Source organism: Berghia stephanieae, chromosome 6, assembly GCF_034508935.2.
Source record: "Berghia stephanieae isolate SIO BIC M18660-M18661 chromosome 6, UCSD_Bste_1.3, whole genome shotgun sequence".
Lineage (NCBI taxonomy): Eukaryota > Metazoa > Mollusca > Gastropoda > Nudibranchia > Aeolidiidae > Berghia > Berghia stephanieae.
The window spans coordinates 14089832-14110725 of NC_088365.1; the positions used below are offsets into that span (position 1 = coordinate 14089832).

A 20894-nucleotide genomic window follows, 5' to 3' on the forward strand; every position below is an offset into this window, starting at 1 on the left:
GAAGATGATTTGGAATGTTGGAAAAATATAGAATGACACCGTATATCCTTACAGGTACAATGTTACAGGATTCTACCAAGTACTATTAAAATACAAAAGCATCAAGACATACTGACAACTTATAACTAGATTTTTTTTTAAAAACACGTTAAGTCAATTTTGCAATTACTTTTTTTTTTCAACTCATGGTTTTCAGGCTTGGCAACCGCTTTGCACAATTGTCCACCAAATGTTTTCGGTCAAATGAATGCCATTGTTTTTGAAGACAAATGTTACGAGTTTGTTGTTTATATGGAGAAGGACTTTACAGACGCCCAGAGCTACTGCCAGAAACATGGAGGAAGTTTGGTTATGCCCAAAAATGGGAAAATAAACAATTTCATCGGTAAGACGCTGAGGGATTTATACAACATTTATCACGATCCTATCTGGATTGGGTTGCAATTTATAAAGAATGAGCAAGAGTACAGATGGGTGGATGGGTCGAAACTGGGCGAGTATCGAAATTTTATGAGTCAAAGTCCAGCGTTTGGGGAGAATTGTGTGAGCATGTACCCAGACTCCGGGCAATGGGAGGATTCTGCATGTGTGACGAAATTCTTTCAATTATTTGTGGATAGTGGTTATAATAAGAAGCTATTCGTGTGTGAACACTCAACCATGCGCGCCAGTTTTATCAAATCCATTCATTTGTCAGGCGGAAAGGCGCTAGTCAGGAGTAGAATAACAATGATGAACACGACAACTGTGGCAACGACAAAAACCACAACACCATCACCACCACTGCCAACAACAACAACTTCTACTACTAATTCCTATGAATCAGCATCCACAATCCATACGACTTACCCAAAAATGACAACATCAGCATTATCACCAACACCAACACCAACCACAAGTATCAATATCATACAACGAATTACAAAACATGACTGTCCTGTTCAACCAAAACCAGCTGAAAATCTTCAAATTTTCAAGGAAAACTGTTATATTTTCTATTTGCATGTTGAGAAAACCTTCCAAGGCGCTGAAAGTTTTTGTAAATCGATTGGAGGGACTTTAGCATTGGTAAAAACAAAGGAAATCAACTCTTTCCTGCATCGTCATCTCACCAAAACATACAACAAGCACTTCCCCTTTGAAGCGTATTGGATCGGATTGAGATACAGATCAGGGTGGGGTCCGGCTGGATATTACTGGGTTGACGGAACGCCACTGGAATTTAGTAATTTTGAATTTCCCAATAATAAAGAATGTGCGACTTTGAATGCAGTCACCGGAAAATGGTGGGAGGCCAAATGCCAAGAGTCACGCTGGGTGGCATCAGAAAAACGATTTGGATTTATATGCGAGTTTGAGGCGAGAAAAGCAACTTCATTCTCCCCTGTGATGCCCACAACCTTAGCATCCACGCCCATAGCAACAAACGTGACTAGAACACCACCACAATCATCATGGCAATCGAAAGCAACCGAAACAAAAACACGGAGGCCTATGGCTGATACTTCCCAAAAACCTCCGTCAAATATCTTAAACATCTCGACATCAACCACGACCATTTCATCAACCGTCACAAACACAAAATCACCGTCATCAACTACAACAACCACAAAACGTTCTCCATCAGCCACAAAACTTTCACAATCCTCCAGAACAACTACAGCACTCTTACCGACCAATACAACCACGGCAACACCGGTGTTAACAACCACAACGACCTCAGCAAAAGACAGACCAACTTGTCCCTCTGTCACCTGCGATTTAGACTGTGATCAGAAAGGATACCAAGAAAATCCTAGCACAGGCTGTATGGAATGCATGTGTCACGTGACACCAAAAGAAAAAATAAAATAAATCAATCACAACAAACTTGAGCTTTTACATAGCGCAATATCCACTAAACGTGCTCAAAGCACTTTACAAAATGTCCCTGACCAACAGCAACACGTAACATGTAGAACGGGACATGACGCCTATAAGGCGATAATCCGATAATACAAGTTGTTTTTTTCTCCAGACACAACGCTGTTAACGGCCAGGTGCTCATTTTACACTTCAGTACGATGAGAAAATGTGAGTAAAGAGCCTAGTCCAAGGACTCAACTATGCGCCAAGCGAGACTCGAACCCAGGACCATCTGATCCGAAAGCGAGTGTCATACCACTAGACCACATAGCCGCACACGATTGATCTCTCGTTATGAATTACGAAATCCTAAATCTTAAAATTATTAATTAGTAGTTGCTTTTTAATCAGTTCACTGCTGCACTCTTGAAAAACACGTATGTAGTTAAAAATTTGGCCAGGAAAATCTCAAACCTGGGACCTTACGAGGTCTTCAAGGAACTCCCAGATTGGGGAGTTTTGGCCAAGATAAGGGTTATTTAAACCATCGATACTTGAAGGATGAGTTTTTCTAGAGTACGGGGATACATGGACACTCTCGAGCTCTCATTCATACTTATCAGTACCAAATACCACCTGAGCCCTAACCCTTCAGTATTGTGTGGTGACACGGGGGTACATATATACTTCCTCATTCATACTTATCAGTACCAAATACCATCTGAGCTGTAACCCTTCAGTATTGTGTGGTGACATGGGGGTACACAGACACTCATAAGTTCTTAAGTGGTGACACGGGGGTACACAGACACTCATAAGTTCTTGTGTGGTGACACGGGGGTACATGGACACTCTCATATACCAGCTGAGCTTTAACCCTTCAGTCTTGTGTGGTGACACAGACACCTATAAGTTCTTGTGTGGTGACACGGGGGTACATGGACTCTCTCATTCACTTATCTGTACCAGAAACCAGCTGAGCTCTAGCCCTTCAGTCTTGTGTGATGACACGGGGGTACACAGACACTCATACTCGTAAGTTCTTGTGTGGTGATACGGGGGTACATATATACTTTCTCATTCATACTCATCAGTACCAAATACCAGTCGAGCTCTTATCCTTCAGTCGTGTGTGGTGACACGGGGGTACACAGACACTCATAAGTTCTGGTGTGGTGACACGGGGGTACATATATACTTTCTCATTCATACTGATCAGTACCAAATACCAGCTGAGCTCTAGCCCTTCAGTCTTGTGTGGTTACACGGTGTACACAGACACTCATAAGTTCTTGTGTGGTGACACAACACGTATTGTCTGATTGACATAATTTACTGAGAAAAACACAAGTAGGATGTCTATGCCTATTAACAAAGAGCAGACTGATTTCGACTTATCCATTCTATACAGTGTTGAAGTGAGTAGGAAAGTGCCAGAAGACTGGTACAAGTAAGGTCGCGGGTTCAAACCCCCCTCAACGCCGCGAAAATTTTTTATTCTCTATTGTCTTCTGGCACTTTTATACTCACTTCATCTCTTGTCGTTACCAACATAAGTGCCTGCTCCACTCACTTCTCTGAATTATACAGTGTTACTGATGATAGATTAAAAAAAAAAAAAAAAAAAAAAAAAATTCCCTTTATTCATCCCCAAGGGGAAATTTGTCTTTAGGGTCTATTCCAAGGGAAGACTGGAATAACCCAGGCGTCAGCCGCAGTGCAGCGACGCAAAGTGAGCTAGGGCTAGGTGACTTGCTCAAGGCCACAGAACGCAACGGCGGGTGGTCGAACTCGTTACCTTTTGGGTACGAAGCAAAGACAGTACCGCTGAGCCACGCTGCCCCTGGTGGAAGGAATATGCACCTGAGGTGTTCAAAAGGTTGACAACACTGGAGAAAGTGGTGTGAGTGATACTGTTTCACTGGGTGGAATGGGGCTTGACTTAAGGGTCGTGTCTTTTGTCACTTGACTTAGATGAGCATCTCGAAGTCAGTAAAACTTATTGAAAATATAAGCTGATGCAGACAGCAAAATTTTAAAAAGATTTTGAAGTGTTATTTAATCCATGTGAGGGTATTTTTTTTTATTTTTAAGGGTTTTATTTTTACGGCGCTTGCAACACATTAAGGTGATATTATCAGCGCCAGTAAAAAGGAAGAAAATGGGATAGTAGAAAGTTCTAGAATTATAATTAAAGCACCAAGAAAAGGTAAGACAGGGGTATTGGTTCAAATAAGAAACAGATGTAGATTCAAAGAGCACACTATCAAAGTACTTCGTTTGAGATCACCTAAAAGTCTCATCCAGACACAAGCACAGGCCCCCACTAAGAGGAAAACACTCAAATGTTTACACATTACATGTAATATGTAAACAAAACATAATACAGTGCATAACAAAGAGATGATTTACAGGACAAAAAATATCATCTCCCAAAATTATGACTATAACTATATATTTGACTGTTTCCCTCCCAGCCAAGGACTCCGGCTAGGGTCAGGACAAAACTAAGTTATCTCATTCCAAAACAAAGACAGAAAGCAATTGAAGAGTACGAGGGAAAAACCACAGATGTCCATTTTTGAAAATTTTGTGACTGCCCTCTTTGAGTGATATCAGAGCATTAACTATAAACTTTCCCATTATAAATAGAAACTGCAAGCATAACTCTTTAATAGTTGTATTTTTTTGTTCGATGTTATTGCTGTAGAGGGGGAATTTATACGCCTAACATCACTCAAGGGGGCTATCAAGAAATTTTTTTAAAAATGGACATCTGTGGTTTTTCCCTCGTACTCTTCAATTGGATACAGGGGAATATAACGAGACAGCAGTTACCTCCCTGTTCACTATGGGAGGTCAGGAACCCCACCCAGGTTTACTAAGTTAACTACAGCAACTATAATATTTATCTCCTGAAAATTATGAATTTTCACATGTTCAAGATGACAGGTCGGCATCTCCTTTGATCCCACACCAGGTTTGGGTGATGTTTGTTTGTTTTTAAGGGTTTTACAGTACAGCCCTTGCTACACATTTAGGTCATATCAGCACCAGTAGAAAGGAAGAAATTAGCATAGTCAAAAAATGGTAGATTAAAAAAGCACACGATAAAAAGTCATAGGAGAATGTTTCAAATTGGGAACAGATGTAGATTCCACGAGCACATCTTCAGTGTATTTAGTAAAAGATCATCTAAATATCCCATCCAGACACAAGTACAGGATCCCACTAAGTGGAATATGTTCAAATGTTTACAAAATATTCAAAACTTAAAATGTAACAACATATAACAGCTGTGCATTTGACCGTTTCCTTCCCAGGCAAGGACTCCAGGGCTGTAGCCATCGTGTCATTACGACCAGGGCCAGGAAAATTCAAGTAATCTCATTCCAAGACAAAGACATAAAGCAACCCAGAAAACACATTTAGGGGGGAATAGAAGACAAAGCAAGTGACCAATTTGACCATAAGAGGTCAAAAGACCCCACCCAGAGGCCAGGGTGACCTCTTGTCAGAAAAGGAAAGCAAATGAGAAGGGGTGAGGGGGAGAGAGATTTGTTTTCTTGTTTTTAAGGGCTTTACGGCGCATGCTTGCAACACATTTAGGTTATATCAGCGCCAGTAAAAAGGAAGAAAATGGGAAAGTAAAAAGTTCTAGAATTACAATTAAAGCACCCAAGAAAAAGTAAGACATAGGGAAACTGGGAACAAATAGAGATCAGATGTTGATTCCAAGAGCATCAGCACCAGTAAACAGATATAGGGGGATAGAAGACACAGTAAGTACCTCCCTGCCCACTATGGAGGTCAGAGGGAGAGAGAGAGAGAGATGGGTAGCTATCTGTAAGCATTGACCTCCATCCAAATAAACTGTATTTTAACCCAAAAAAAACCATTGAAATTGAAAAAGTAAAACAAAAACAAGTTTAATTTCCATACTGTACAAAATTTGTATTTTCTTTCATTATTGAAATCAAACCACGCGTCCATTACTCTGTCACTCATTCCTCTCACTCCAGAAATAAATCCAACCCATCATTTGCCCATTTCTACGACAAAATAATAACCAGTTCCCTAATAACTCCCAACTCTACTCCACACCAATGTGTCTTGGTGTGTCAATCCTATCCCTTCTTATCACAATCAAAAATATACACATCTTGTCATCCTACAAACAGGTCATGGTGACAAACAGTCCCATGACAGTAAAAAAATATTTAATTAAATGAAACAAATAACCAAGATAACCAAGATACGCAAATAAAGACTTAATATACGCATCCCCACAAGTCCACGCAGACAATTAAATACACACAGTGCAACAACAACTACTACACATTATTCTCACTACGTCCTCAGTAAATACATTCCTGCTCGTAATCTGTTGTAATCTGTCAATGCCTCAACGGGACCTGAAACGAACAGAGAGCAAAAAAATTCAGACAGTTCTGGAGAAAATCAGAAATGCAAACGAATATAAGATTTTTTCAAAACGTCTTTTTTCTTTTTAATCAATAATATTGACAAGCAAAACCATTACGAAATTTATTTTTTTTTCTCTCAGTTACTTTTATCAAAATCTTTATAATTGAAGAGTGCTAATTGACAAGCTGTAAATACAGTACGGATGTCGTGCACTCACTTGGCTAAGAAACTCACAACATTGCCATCTGGAAGTTTAATGGACCAACACAAAAAACTATGTGTAACCGTAAACGTTTATAGTCTGGTTAATACAGTTTAGTGAGAATTACTCATAAACGCGGATGGCAAAAAACTGTAACAAAGACCCGAGTGACGTACACTTCATTCTACCTATAGGATTTAATATAACTCATGGAATATTAACTGTATCAAAAGACACTCATTGATGATCAGCTATCTATACAGACCTGCCAAATTGAAAACTTCAAATGTAGTGATTAATACGTCATTTTTTTTGTAATTTGATAAGGAAATTAGTAATTTCTGAAATCGTGTACGAACAACCACAATTTGACATTGATGATCACTTCAACATTACATCGTCATGCTTATGCACTGTAGAAATGCTTTTATTATTATTACTATTATTATTATTATTATTATTATTATTATCATTATTTAAGTACTACTGAGAATTTAAAATTCGTAATTTTCCATAAAATTTCGTATTTTCGTAATTGGCCATGAAATTTGTCTAAAATTCTTAAAATTAATGAAAAATTCGCAAGACTTGGCCGGTACGTTTATGAGATAAAGAATCAACTTACCAATTCCTACAACAGCAGGACATTTGTCGTAAATGTATTTCATGCAAACTTCCTTGACTTTCTCTGCAGTCACAGCCTGAGAAAGAAAAAAAATAACCAAAAATATCTCAATATTGCATATTCTTCTAGCAAATGGAGGGAAAAAACCGGGGCAGGGGAACAGAGAAATAGGGGAAAAAATTTTTTTTTTTTAAAGAAGAAGAAAAGGAAAGAATAAACCATAGACAAGACTCAAAGTGATACTAAACTGCTAGAAGCTCGGACAAAACAAACAGACAGCAAGAACAGATTTACTGGGCATGCCCAACAAATTGAAGACCAAAATCACACATTCATTACATTATTTAATAGTATTTTTTTTGAGTTCATAATGAGGTGGTTTGTCTGTGCTACAGAGCACAAACTCATTTGTTACTACTACCGCGCATTTGATGAAGTATTTACTGAAAGCTTAATCATTCATTTCTGATATTGGATGCAGAAATAATTCATTTATAATATTTTTGTTGTTTAATAAAATCTTTAAGATAACCACATGGTAAAGGTGTGATTTCTAATGATTACAGCTATATTATGTTACAGTGAGACGCATATATATATATATATATATATATATATATATATATATATATATATATATATATATATATATATATATATGAAAATGACTGGAATAAATAAACTTTGAAAATTGTATTAATACAGTATAAATTTTAAGCCCGACGACAACATTCTTTCATCTTTTCCTAAAATTCAAATTGTAACTGTTATAATTTTTCAGTGACAGTTGAGGCCAGTATTGGAAACACTGTAGAAGTTTCTTTTTAAAATACAAACAATTCACAACCACAAAGAAATAATTTACAAGGGAAAAAAAATATATCTCTCTCAGATATAAAAACAAACTCTGACATTCGATTGTGTTTCTCACCTGGAGTCTAATTTCTAATTCATCTATAGGGATGCGTCTTCCATAACACAACATTTGTCTGGAAAAGGAGAATAAAACGTGATAAAAAAATCATATAGAAAATATTTTGTAGTCGTTGCCAATCTCTTAAGTCCAAGGTCAGCTTTTCCATTCAACACGATGGGTTTTAAAGAATCTGTACATGACAAGATAACACAGGGTTGCCCATTAAGGAGGCAAAATTGACTGAACTTCTACTCTAACGCATAGACAGACCCCTTTCGGAGCACTGAACTCCAATAAAAGGAAGACATTATGCCCTTACTTTTTTCCAGTTTAGCAGTTAATTAGAAAATATAATGAATTCAGCAAATATACAGAAAATTGGCAACCTCGATAATAATAATAATAATAATAATAATAGATCTTTATTGTCCACAAATATGGCAATTTGTCATTTAGTTACACTTGTCATAACGTTATATGATAACTATAACATTGAACAGACACCTCACTCCTACCCATTCTCTCTCTCTCTCTCTCTCTTCTCTCTCTCTCTCTCTCTCTCTCTCTCTCTCTCTCTCTCTTCCTCTCTTTCTTTCACGCATGCGACATACACAACATTAACATTTTCATTTCATTTTCAATTCGTTACATTCTTGGCAATTCAACACCAAATATTATCATCATTATCAATTGGTCACTTCATCTAGCCTAACATTAAACAAATTAATCAGTCAATCAGTCAACGCATCAATCCTTGGTTTTGCTGTACCATATGAAATATTCAACATTTTTATTGCTGATGGAACGAACGTTGATTTATACTTGTTAGTTCCACATTTAATCTGACAAAAACTTCTCCCAGATGGCAAAATATCAAATTCATGGTATAAAATATGTTTTTTTATTGTTGGTAATTGAGAATGCTTTCCTTTCTATTGCTTTTCCATGAATTCTTTCTACTTCATCAACAGGATGGTTTATATTATTATTTTTGATGCCTCTTTGTAATTCTAAATCATCATACAATGCTTTATATACTATTAAGCGAAGGATAGGTCTTCAATCAACAAATCGCGAAATAAGATGAAATTAGTGGTGCACTTTTGTGTCGGAAGTAAACAAGGCCGCCGCCATTTCGATTTCCTTGAGACAAAAACATTGATACGAACGATTTTTCCGAGGATTTGAAGCAGATCTCTAAACGTTAAAGTTTGAAGTACATACCATTCATTAATACGAACAATCATACAACGTTTAATACGTAAATGAGTGAAATGTTGCCATGAAACAAATAAATATCAAAAGAATTCATCACATAGGTGTAACTGTGCGTCGCTATTCAGCGCCGCCATTTTGAAAAAAAAAAAAAAAAACGTCTGTTAAAGACTTCACACACAAAATATAAACATTTCTTAAAAAATGTCTGTAGCAATCTAAAAAGTGTGAATTTGGATTTCTAACTCTTGTCCTCCATCAGATAATTCCTTCAGATTTGCTTGGAAATGTAAGATTCATTTTGTTTAAAAAATAACAAAATGCTAAACAAGTCAAAAGAGAAAAATGACAAATTTTCCAAGGCTTCGTGTTATCCCTAACTAAAATGCTCTTAAATGTGTAAATAAATCTTTTTTCTCTTATTCTTCTGCAATATTAAAATGTACACAAAGATTAAATAAAAATTTGATTTTGCTATATTAGATTTAATGTGAAATACTGTGTTGTGGTTTTATTTATGTTATAAAATAAGTAAAATTAAGTAAATTTTGAAAATGTTAAACCCAATTTCACATGACAAAAGTAAAAAAAAAAAACAACAAAAAAACAGACAATGTCAAAATTTTGTTATTCTGCATTAAAAAAGCCAAATTGTCATCATGTTCCCCCCAAAAAAAAATAGAGGGCAAATCCTGCAATAAATGATAAGACGGTACCTTCCAATGTCTTCACAGATTGGAGTGGATCCATCTAACTGTAGTAACATGTTGGTCATCAGCAGGTTCTTGGCACGGTCCACCTCGGCCTCCCTCACTCCACCACACAGTCGCATCCTGAAAACACACACACGTACATACAGTATTGAACACTTCATCTCCAATCAACACACTTGACAAACCATATTTGACCAAATATTTTGTAAACAATTTGAGAACATTCCTTTTTGTGGGATCATGTGATTGGGTCTGGATGGGACGTTTAGGTGATCTTTAACTAAATATACTGAAGGTATGCTCTTGGAATTCAACATCTGTTTCCTATTTGAACCATTTCCCCTTTGACTTTTTCTCGTATGCTTTAAATTGTAAATCTACCATTTTTTGGCCATCCCAATTTCATCCCTTCTACTGATGTCAAAAAATTATAGATTTACATTTAAAAGCACACGAAAAAAAGAAAGACAAAGGGGAATAGTTCGAATAAGGAACAGATGTAGATTCCAAAAGCATACAATCATTAAGCATAGTTTGAGACCAGCTAAAAAATTTCATCCAGCCATAAGGACAGGATCCTACTAAGAGTAACACACTCAAATGCTCATATTATTCAGTCAAAACAACAAATATAAAAGTAAATAACACAGAGATGAATTACAAGGAAAAAAAAATGATCTCTCAAAACTTAAACCATACATTTGGCTGTTTCCGTCTCAGCTAAGACAAATTAAGGGAAAGAACAAAACCAAGTAATCTCATTCCAAGACAATGAGAGAAAGCAAGTTGGAAAACAGATTTAAGGGACAGAGATGACACAGCAAGTGACCTCTCTGTCCACTAAATGAGGTCAGGAACCCCATCCAGAAGATTGATTGTGTGTGTGTGTGTGTTTATGGGTATACATAAGAAATGGAACTATTTGCACTCACCATTCATTTTGGATGTTGAAAATCATGTCATCAATCATCATCCTGTCACTGACGAAATACATACCCCTGAAAAATAAAATAAAATAACAATAATAATAATAACAAAAAAAAAAAAATATATATATAAACATTTGTACAGCACTTTTAAGACATGTCTGTATTGTTTTTTGTTGTTGGCTGAAGAAAGGGTTTGAGCCCGAAACGTTCGGTGTTTGGTATTTTGTTCTTTGTTGAAACTGTTATATTCATTTTTGTTAATTGCTTTTTTAAATTACTGATCTTGCGGCTTCTTTGATTTCTTCATCTAATTTGTTCCATACTTTTAGGGCCCCAAAGGGGAGAACCTATTTTGCTAGAGATAGTTTACATGTCATGTTATGATTGGAGTGGTCTAGTAGGTGTATACAATTCAAGAAACCCTGAGAGATAAGATGGTGCTGTATCATTTAGGTATTTGAACACCATTGTGGCAACTTTGAACTCCACTCTCTCTTTAACAGGAAGTCAATGGAGAGACCTAAGGATAGACTTGATGTGCTCTGTAGGCTTAGAGAGGGTCACTAATCCAGCCACCCTATATTGAACTTTATGCAGTTTATCAGTAACACAACTTGGATCACTTAAAAGCTATAATAGCATTGCAACAATCAAAGTGTCAGCTCATCAAAAGTGAATTTACTAGAATTTTTGTAAAATTAATACCAGTAATGGGGGCGAAGTGGCCGGGTGGTTCAGGCATTGCATTGTGACCCAGAAGGTTCTGGGTTCGAGCCGCGCTTCAGGCACTTTCGGTCTTTTTTACCTTGGGCAAGATTATTAACCCCCAATTTGCTCACTTGGACAACATGGGTGATTCCTGTTGACATCAGACATCTTGTTTGATGAATTATTTATATTCCTTCATGGAATGTCTAGGCGATGATATCTAATGATATCACGACGGAAGGGCATAATTTGATTTTTTTTGATGATCAGTAATGCAAATATTGCTGCTTGAAGCTCAAAGAAGTAAATAAGAAATGAGGACTTACCAGAGACCAGTGTCGGAGTAGCAAGTGTTGAAAGATTGGAAGGAGTGGGCCAGGTTGTACGTGTTGACATTCTGGGCCAATTCGCTGGAGAGATTAGCACCACCGCCGTGTGACCTGTCCCAGGATCCAATGATGGTGTTGGCCACCATCAGGGCCAGATTGTCGGGATTCTGCCAACCACAGCCCTCCACAGCGATGGCCACATGGGCCAGAGGCATCAGGTCATCTCGGATTCGGAGCTGCAGGGAAAAGAAGGGGGAGGAGTGAGTCGAGGCTCAACTTTTTTTTTAAATTAAAAAATTAAAATATTAAAATATAACAAATTAAATCTAATTTACTTTAATCAAACTAAAGACACTTTAGACATTGTCAGCTAATATACTGCAGGCATTCTCACTGTACTCAGGTGTAAAATGAGTACCTGTCCATTAACAGCGTTGTCTTTGTGGGAAAAATTGTAATATCGCCTAACAGGCGTCATGTCTCATTCTACATGTTGCTGTTGGTCAGGGACCCCTTGTAAAGTGCTTTGAGCACATTAAGTGGATATCTCGCTATATAAAAGCTCAAGTTTGGGGCAGAGTTGCTCAGCGGTACGGTCTTTGCTTTATATCCGAAAGGTACCGAGTTTGATCACCCGCCGCTGCGCTCACCTTGCCCTAGCCCACTTTGCGGCTGATGCCTACGCTATTCCAGTCTTCCCTTGGAATAGACCCTAACGACAAATTTCCCCCTTGAGATGATTAAAGGGAATTTAAGTTTAACAGCTCCAAATAAGCATGCACAATATTTGCCAACCCCACCCTTATCAAATCTTTCTCTCTATTATTTTATCATAATTAAACTTCAAATTCACACAAATCTAATGTAATTTGCACCCAGAGCCTCCAACCAAGGGGATAGGTTGTGCAATATAAATGTACAATATTATTGTTATTAATTTGATGCTTAAAATATAATTTACATTTTAATTTATCTCACTGATGGAAAATCTCAAAAAGTAGAAAAAAAAAATGGACTTAAGGAGTCTTGGAAAAGCAGCCTTCAATTCATCTCACCTCACTGCCGGTGAATCGACATTCTGGCAAGAGTGGGATAGCCCCATCATAGCCGGTGGCCATCCCACCAAAGTGACTCTCGGCCAGTTTGCACAGCTCATCGTGGTTCACGCCTGAAAATGACATGGAGAAATATTCATTAAAGACTTAAAAACACCATGCTCTCATCTCTCATTAATTTTCAGTGCGGCTTTGTGGTTAAGTGGTATGTTTTTGTTTGTTATTAAGAGCTTTACAGCGCTTGTAACAATTTAAAGTCATTTCAGCATCAGTAAAAAGGAAGAAAATGGGATAGTAAAAAGTTATAGAATTACAATTAAAGCACCCAAGAAAAAGTGAGACAAAGGGGAATTAGTTTAAATAGGCGACAGTTTGGTCCCATGTCCATTTCTAGTAAAAATAACAATATTTTCCTCTAAAGTTACAGTGAAAAAAAAAAATCTGAAGAAAAGAAAATATCTGAAGTTGACCAATTTTGGCTTTTAAAAAATAGAATTAGCTAATTGTGACCTTTAAAAATAAAATCTGAATTTGGGCACTTTTGGTTTTTAAATAATCTGAATTGACCAGTTTTGGCTTTAAATTAAAAAAAAATTTTTTTTTTAAATTACTCCATCCAATTTTGGCTTTTACAAAAATCTGAATATAATTCGACCAATTTTGGCCTTTAAAGATAAATCAGAATTTGGCCAATTGTGGCTTTTAAAGATAAATCTGTATAAGTGTCAGGTTGGCAACACCAATATAAAACCCAAAAGGACCCACCCATCCATGGCCTTACCTCCTGCAGCAGACAAGACAATACGAGGACCCTTGTAATGGGAGCCGATGTACTGGACCAGGTCACTGCGAGAGATGGATCTGTTAAGAATAACAAAAAAATGTCCAATCATGGCAATGATGATACAATCACTAATAGCACCAGCACAATGGGTTTTTGTTTGGTCTGAATATATAGTGAGCAGTGGCTATGATAATAATAATGATCACCAACTTCAGAAATGGATGTTGAGTCAGATTTAAAAATCAACACTTGCTTGTTAATGAAATTATTTGTGATCACACTTTGCAAGAAACTAAACAACAAATATTTAGAAAAATAATCCAAATTTGAAGACAAAAACAACAAAAACAAAAAAAAAATCTATATTTACATGACAAAATGAATGAATTCCAACCCAGTTTATAAGCATTGACGGGGTTAGTTTTAAACCGTGCTCTAGTCTAGTTTGGCCTCATAACAAGACAGCATCGATGTGCAGCAGATCTTTCATGTCTGTAGCTCAACACTTACACCTTGGAAGTGTGAATCCAGTCCCTCCAGAGGACTGGATTCATACATTGTGCAACTGCTCTTCTGGTTTCAGAGTGATGGCAACTTATTTTCTAGCTTAAATAAATGCTGGTCGTCAATAAAGATCATCCATCCTTGCTCTTTTTCCGCACCGTAATCACAATAACCTGCCTTTACTTCCTTTTAAGTCTGTAACTTCAGATTTTGAAGATTCCACAGACCACAGTATTATTCTTTCATTGGAGATGTGAGACTATTCCACTGTCTCAATGTCGATGGTATGAACGAGTACAAGTGTGCATCCACTCTTGAGTGGGGAACCATCAACTTGGATGACTTCCTCTTATTTGGTTGAATATCACAGAGGAGTAATTTAACTTGATCGATTAACTTGATCGTTTAGGCCTTTGCCAAGTATAGTTACTTTGTCACGCTTTCTTCTCTGCTGTAGTGTTATACCACCCCATGACTCGACATGCAGCCTATTCATTACTTATGCATTGTCTCGATAACTAGTTACTCACTTCTAAGGAGTTCAAAACCCAACTTCTAAAACGTCATTAAAAGATGAAAAAAAATATGTTTTAATCCTTACTTGATGTTTTCAGAGGGTCCCAAGATGGTCTGCCCTAAGGATGTGCCTTGGTAGGCAATGGCATGGAGATGATCGAACACCACTTCCTGAAGGTTGGTCTCAATCTCCTGTGGGAATAGAAAGACAATCAGGAAAGATGGTAATCGATTGGATGTTCTAACTAAACACTTCCACTTCAATGTCATACTCACATCCTACCACCAACACCCCCTCCCCCTAAAAAAAAAGAAAAAAAATTAAAGAGAGAGATAGAGAGATAGAGAGAGAGAGAGAGAGAGAGAGAGAGAGAGAGAGAGAGAGAGAGAGAGAGAGAGAGAGAGAGAGAGAGAGAGAGAGAGAGAGAGAGAAAGAAAATTACGAAAGTGTACGAAAAAGTATAAAAGTCTTCTCATATCGTGAATTAGTGTTGACCCTAGTGATGTATATTTTCACTAAAGCAGGTATACATAATACAATTCTCTAATCTATCACAAAAAAAAAAAAAGTAAACCCAATAAAAATAAATAGCAATAATTCCAAAAGACTCCACTGTAATAAATGTAGAAAGCATTCCATTTCATTAAAAAATGAATAATCCTTACGCATGGAGAATGATATATTCAATTAGAAGCTATAACTAAACGAATTGTACAATACACCCTCTAAATCTGGAATCTCCTTTAAAAAATTAATTCTCTGTTAAGAGACTACTTTTAAGGGGCCCTGAACTCTGGAAACAAGTACAAGTGCAAAGATTTCTCCACCATTTACCTGCATCTCCCTGAGGATAACACCTCTTTCTCTCTCAATCTCTTGGTCTCCCAATAAACTGTTCTGGGTGATGTCAGCCAAAATTTCCACAGCTAAAGAGAGAGAAAGAGAGATATGGGCGGGGAAATAATTTAATAATAAAAACTGAAATAAATCAATCAAAACGGTTGGTGAATGAATATCAGCTGTATACAGTTCTAGTTTTAAATTAAATCAGAGCTGCCAAGTTCAGAGATCCAATCTAAGGGACATTTTGGGGCATGGTGAGAGACGGAATAAGTGATAAGAGGTCACAAACTCACATGCCGATTATTGTTCTTGCTCTCCTTTACACCAAAGTCAATTGTAATCTGATGCAGCATCCTTGTTAAAATAAAGTTTATTCCACACAGTGATATTGTCTTAAATTACAGGTTACATTAAACGCACACGTGTACACAAACATAGTAAAAAGTGTCCTATCACAGTCAAATGCTCTTAATAATATTAATAACTATCAACAACTGGGCTGGATTGCGGGACATGAGGCAGTGTTGCGGGTTAGCAGGACAGGGGTCCCAAATGTGGAACACCAGGCAGCCCTGTTAAATCATCTCTCTCATAATATTTTTTTTTAAAAAGTCATTATTTTTTCAGCATGAAAATGTGAAAGGTCATACAGTCACACCTCTCCAATCCAAAGACCTCCGTTCCCAGCACTTATGGAAGAATTTTGAGGAGATACTGCCTGGATGAAAACTTAATTGCTGAATAATGCATTGTAGGAATGTTGACACAGAGAAAGAATAATTGAGTAACTGATCTAATAGAATGTAATTTTTTTAAAATATGGAAATTCCTTCTTTGACTTTAAACTCCAAAATTACAGATTTCAGGGAAGAGGAAAACCATCAGCACTGATTTATATTTTTCAAAATAAAACTTAAAAATCACAAGAGTAAAAATGTCTCATTGATCATATAAAATAAAATTGCCATGCTTAATTCACTGCTATATTTTGGCAAGTTATTGTGGAGTTTTGAACAATGATGTGATAACCTAGTGTCCTTTATTTCATCCATATAAAAAATAACCACGTTAAACAATGGGTGATGTCATTGGGGGAAGCGTGACTCAGTCTTTGCTTCGTACCCGAAAGGTACCGAGTTCGAATACCAGCTGAGTTGTTTGGCCTTGGCCTTGAGCAAGCCACCCTACCCTAAATCAGTTTGACGTGTTGCACCCCAGCTGATGCCTGGGTTAATCCAGTCTTCCCTTGGAGTAAACCCTAAAGAAAAATGTCCCCTATGGGATGAATAAAGGGTATCTTATCTATTTATTTTAAATTTAATTCTGACTTATGAGATTCAAACAACGACCATAGGATGGGTCATTTTTTACACAAACCTTTAGGCAAATCATTCTTGAAGCATTTGGCATAGTACACCGTCTGCTCCCTGGACGTGTAAGCATTGAGATGAGCACCCATGTTCTCGATCTCCAACTCTAAGTCTGTCTGGCTTCGTTTCTTAGTTCCCTGGAATAAAGGACAGTGGAGGTCAAGATGAAAGAGGTTGCCATGACCTGTTTTGAGCTGAGCTGGATAGCCTAATATAAAAGATGCCAGGATGGGTGTTGTTGGAACGTTTTATCCATTGAGAAATGAACATGATGAGGATGAATAATTAAAATTAGCCCATGACAATACCATCCACTCTTTCTCTTCCTATAACAAATTGCACACAACCATCATAAACCATCTCAAATTTAAAAACGATATTTGACTAAGTGATATAGCACTGTACGCAAATTGAACTTTTTTTTTTTATATAGCGCAATATCCACTAAACATGTTCAATGTGCCTTACAAAGGGTCCCTGAACAACAGCAAGACATAAGATACAGAACGAGACATTTCAATTCCAACAGAGACAACACTGTTAACAGGAACTCATTTTACACGGTGAGAGAATGTGAGTAATGAGTCTCTTCCAAGGACTCATGCGCCGAGCTAGGCTCGAACCCAGGACCTTCCAATCCGAAAGCGAGTATCATACCACTAGACCACACTAAAATCTTAAAATTACAAATGCTTAAATCAGTCATAGATCAATTTGCGACAACCTCTGAGAAAATCCAGGAATCTCAGAATTCTGCAGATTATCATCACTGCATCATCAAATAACATTTCAACATACCTTGAACGCCATGTGTTCCAGGAAGTGAGCCACTCCGTTGTTGCTGGCATCCTCATAACGACTTCCTGCATCAATCCACAGTCCAACCTACAACAAAAATTGAACAAAATGAAAATAAAATAAACGAGGTTATGCAAGCCAAAAGGTGTCCCAATAGCTCAGTTGTTAGAGCACTCGCTTCACATGCAAAGGGACCAAGAGCAATCCCGGGTGCAGTCGAGATTTCCCCCCCCCCCCCCCCCCTGTCCACCAGCGGTGAATGGGTTGCTGAGTCTGTTAGGTTTGGTGGATAGTACTTTGCAATAGACCAGAGACCTATCCATAGGATTGCAAACAATTGCTATTGTCCATTCCACACTAGAGAAACCGGGATAAACTCCGGCTTCTCGAATGACTCTGAAGGACTAAATTTTTTTTTATTATTATTATTTTATGCAAGCCAAACAAATAGAAAAACTTAATCTATAAAATCAAAAGAAAAATTTTACATAATCAATATGGCCTGAATAATGTATGTGGTTCCAAGGAACTAAACTTTCCTTTTCAACAAGATTTATTGGGTCAAAGAAGGGAAGGTTGTTTTGTAGCTGGAGCCAAAAATTCGTATTTCTACTAATTTTTCATAGTACTAGTAGTAGTCTAGATAGGGCTGCCGTAAATATATATAAATAAAATTGGTAACCTTGATGGTCACAATTCATATCTAAAATACACTGAAGTGACTCCACTAGTGCCGCGCTGAGGACCGGTCCTTGGATCGGTCCCACGGTCTTTTAGCTGTGAACCGAGGATCGGTCCGATAGCGGAAGACCGGCGGCGGTCCTCACTTATCACCTTTCAACGGTCTAGCGCCATACTACCTCCCCAGCGATTCGTTGGCTCGGTTGCCTATCTTCCACCAATCACCACCCATCCCACTTAATTAATCACACCCACCCCCCTTTGCCATACACTAAACGACACAGACGACCATAGAGGCAGACGACCACCTCCCTCCACTCCGCAAACCGCCCTTTCGTGTGTGAGATGGGGGGAACAGGAGGCACACGCCTTGGACGATTCCATTATACGGGGTAAATTTCAAAATTTACTACACCATAATGATCGCAATGACAATGATCTATGATGAAGGCATGACCCCTCTTCTCTAATGGGTTATTGTTTGAAATGCATGTGACTACTAAAGATGTTTGTGTTTGTGTGTGTGTGTGTGTGTCGAACCTTGCAAGTAGCTAGTCCGATTTTTTGTTTTCTTTTGTCCATCTCTTGTCACCACTCCTTTCTATCGCATTGTTGTCATTTAAAATAATACAATAATATTAAAATTTCGTTTGGTGTTTTAACTAATCAAATAATATGAGTTTCATTAGTTTCTTCTTTCCAAAAAACCCAGTTATAACGTCTGTATTTTAAAAAAGTCCAATAGAATATTTGGGGACCCCGATAGCTCAGTTGATAGAGCACTCTCTTTGTACGCAAAGGGCCAGAGGTCGATCCCGGGTGCAGTCGAGTTTTTTCTGAGTCCCTGTCTACTCAGCAGTGAATGGGTAGCTGGGTTTGTTAGATCTGGCGAAAAGTCACCATGGACACCACTTATTACTTATTAACGCATCCACCCCCTCTTATTATAACTTCACGTCTCTCTCTTACTCTTCAATGCTCGCTGCCCTCTAATGTGTGTGTGTGTGTGTGGGGAGGGGGGGGGGGGGGGGGGGGTAGGAGTTACGTGTGTGTATCAACGCCACGAACAACTCGATCAACGCCTTGGGCGATGCCATTATCTCCGTTAATGGGGATAAATTTCAAATTTTATTAAATTATCGAAGTAACAATGAAGTACGGTGAGCAAATAAAGAAGGCATCACCCCTCTTCTCTAATTAGGTTACAATTTGAAATGAGTGTGACTACTCCGTGGGTTTTACTCCTGTAGGCCACGGTTTTCATCGTGTAGCGGTCTTTAACGGTTCAAGAATGAACGATCCCACGGTCTCAAAGGTCAAAACGGTTCGAACTTCCGACAGTCTCTCAGGAATGTTCAATGTCGAAAAGGACCGGTCCTTGCGGTTTTCATTTCCCAGGGACCGTAGGACCGTGGTCCTTAAGCTTGCCAAGGACCGCCCCGCACTAGACTCCACCATCACTCTTACCGTGCTGGTAATTATGCCAGAATCCTCGGTGGCCACTCTAACCCCATTGGACAAAGTGGTGACTTTGGTCTCTGGCATGTTCAACACAGCCTGTTCGTAGGACACGGCTTTGGCCGATCTCCATCTTTTGTTGCACAGGGCCGACACAGCTGGTACCTGGAAGAGGAAAAATGATTTCAATCTATATAATATTTTTTAAAACCCAGGAAGAGAATTGAGCATTTACACCAGAATCAATCACATCACACGACTCAATACTTACCCACCACTCTGCCCTATTCCCTATTACTATTACTTACTACTTTTGTGTAGTTTATGACTATGGAGAGTAAGAGGTGATAGTGTTAGTGCTTTCGTATAATCGGTTAATCTTTATATATATTTCAATATTTTGATTTTATACTGAGTGCTTGGGGATTTGGATCAACAAGTGACAATGCCAACATTCTGCTGATCCGCCCTTGGCCAAAGTTCTCAGTGAGTGTGAGGACCGAGGAGTCGCCAAATTGATGAAATGGTTTAATGAAGTGATATCAAGTAAAGTAAAGGCAGGTAAATATGGAAAAAGTTGAATGGTTCGGGAAAGTGAGACCAATTTGTATGCTTTTAACAATAACAAACGAAGTCAACAAAGTTCTTGACCAGCAGACGTTTTCTTCTCACCAAACAATTGTCGGCTCTAGACCAGAGCTGTGTGACGGTTGGCACATCAGAGGCATATACTTCACGGGTCACTCACTAGATAAGAGCTGTTACACATTATGCATATCTTCACAACGAAATACAATTCATCATAAATAAACTTACCCTCACAGAGCTGTTCAAAACTTTACTCAGACCAGTAGTGACCTTCAGCAAAGAGGCTGCCATCTTGGCTAGAAGAGAAAGAAGTGCGGTGCGCAGGCTCAGAGTAGTTTTGTTACTTAAAAATGCGAAAAAGATAAACGAAATAAGAAACGAACTAT

The 20894-nt window shown here is 37.9% G+C and overlaps 2 protein-coding genes across 2 annotated transcripts; one reads left to right on the top strand and one right to left on the bottom strand.

Moving 5' to 3' along the window:
• The first annotated feature begins 200 nt into the window (after positions 1-200).
• LOC144975631 (uncharacterized) lies at positions 201-1863 on the top strand. Its single transcript, XM_078919803.1, has one exon. It carries the CDS (start codon positions 244-246, stop codon positions 1852-1854), a length of 1611 nt encoding a protein of 536 aa, XP_078775929.1. The 5' UTR covers positions 201-243; the 3' UTR covers positions 1855-1863.
• Positions 1864-5773: 3910 nt separating this feature from the next.
• Positions 5774-20848, bottom strand: LOC144974524 (mitochondrial-processing peptidase subunit beta-like). The gene is made up of 14 exons (XM_078917461.1): positions 20737-20848; positions 19930-20085; positions 17782-17868; positions 16991-17120; positions 15605-15696; positions 14855-14961; positions 13747-13826; positions 12966-13078; positions 11908-12146; positions 10877-10942; positions 9948-10064; positions 8032-8089; positions 7101-7176; positions 5774-6260 (listed from the first exon to the last, which is right to left on the bottom strand). Exons 1-14 carry the CDS (start codon positions 20797-20799, stop codon positions 6196-6198), a joined length of 1449 nt encoding a protein of 482 aa, XP_078773587.1. The 5' UTR covers positions 20800-20848; the 3' UTR covers positions 5774-6195.
• Positions 20849-20894: the final 46 nt, after the last annotated feature.

Excerpts from the sequence above, each read along its gene's own strand:
- LOC144975631 (XM_078919803.1), top strand. The coding sequence starts at position 244 with ATGAATGCCATTGTTTTTGAAGACAAATGTTACGAGTTTGTTGTTTAT.
- LOC144974524 (XM_078917461.1), bottom strand. The coding sequence starts at position 20,799 with ATGGCAGCCTCTTTGCTGAAGGTCACTACTGGTCTGAGTAAAGTTTTG. Across the intron at positions 15,697-16,990 it reads CAAGAATGATTTGCCTAAAG|CTGTGGAAATTTTGGCTGAC; the intron begins GTTTGTGTAAAA and ends CTCTCTCTTTAG. Across the intron at positions 14,962-15,604 it reads TTATCCTCAGGGAGATGCAG|GAGATTGAGACCAACCTTCA; the intron begins GTAAATGGTGGA and ends CTATTCCCACAG.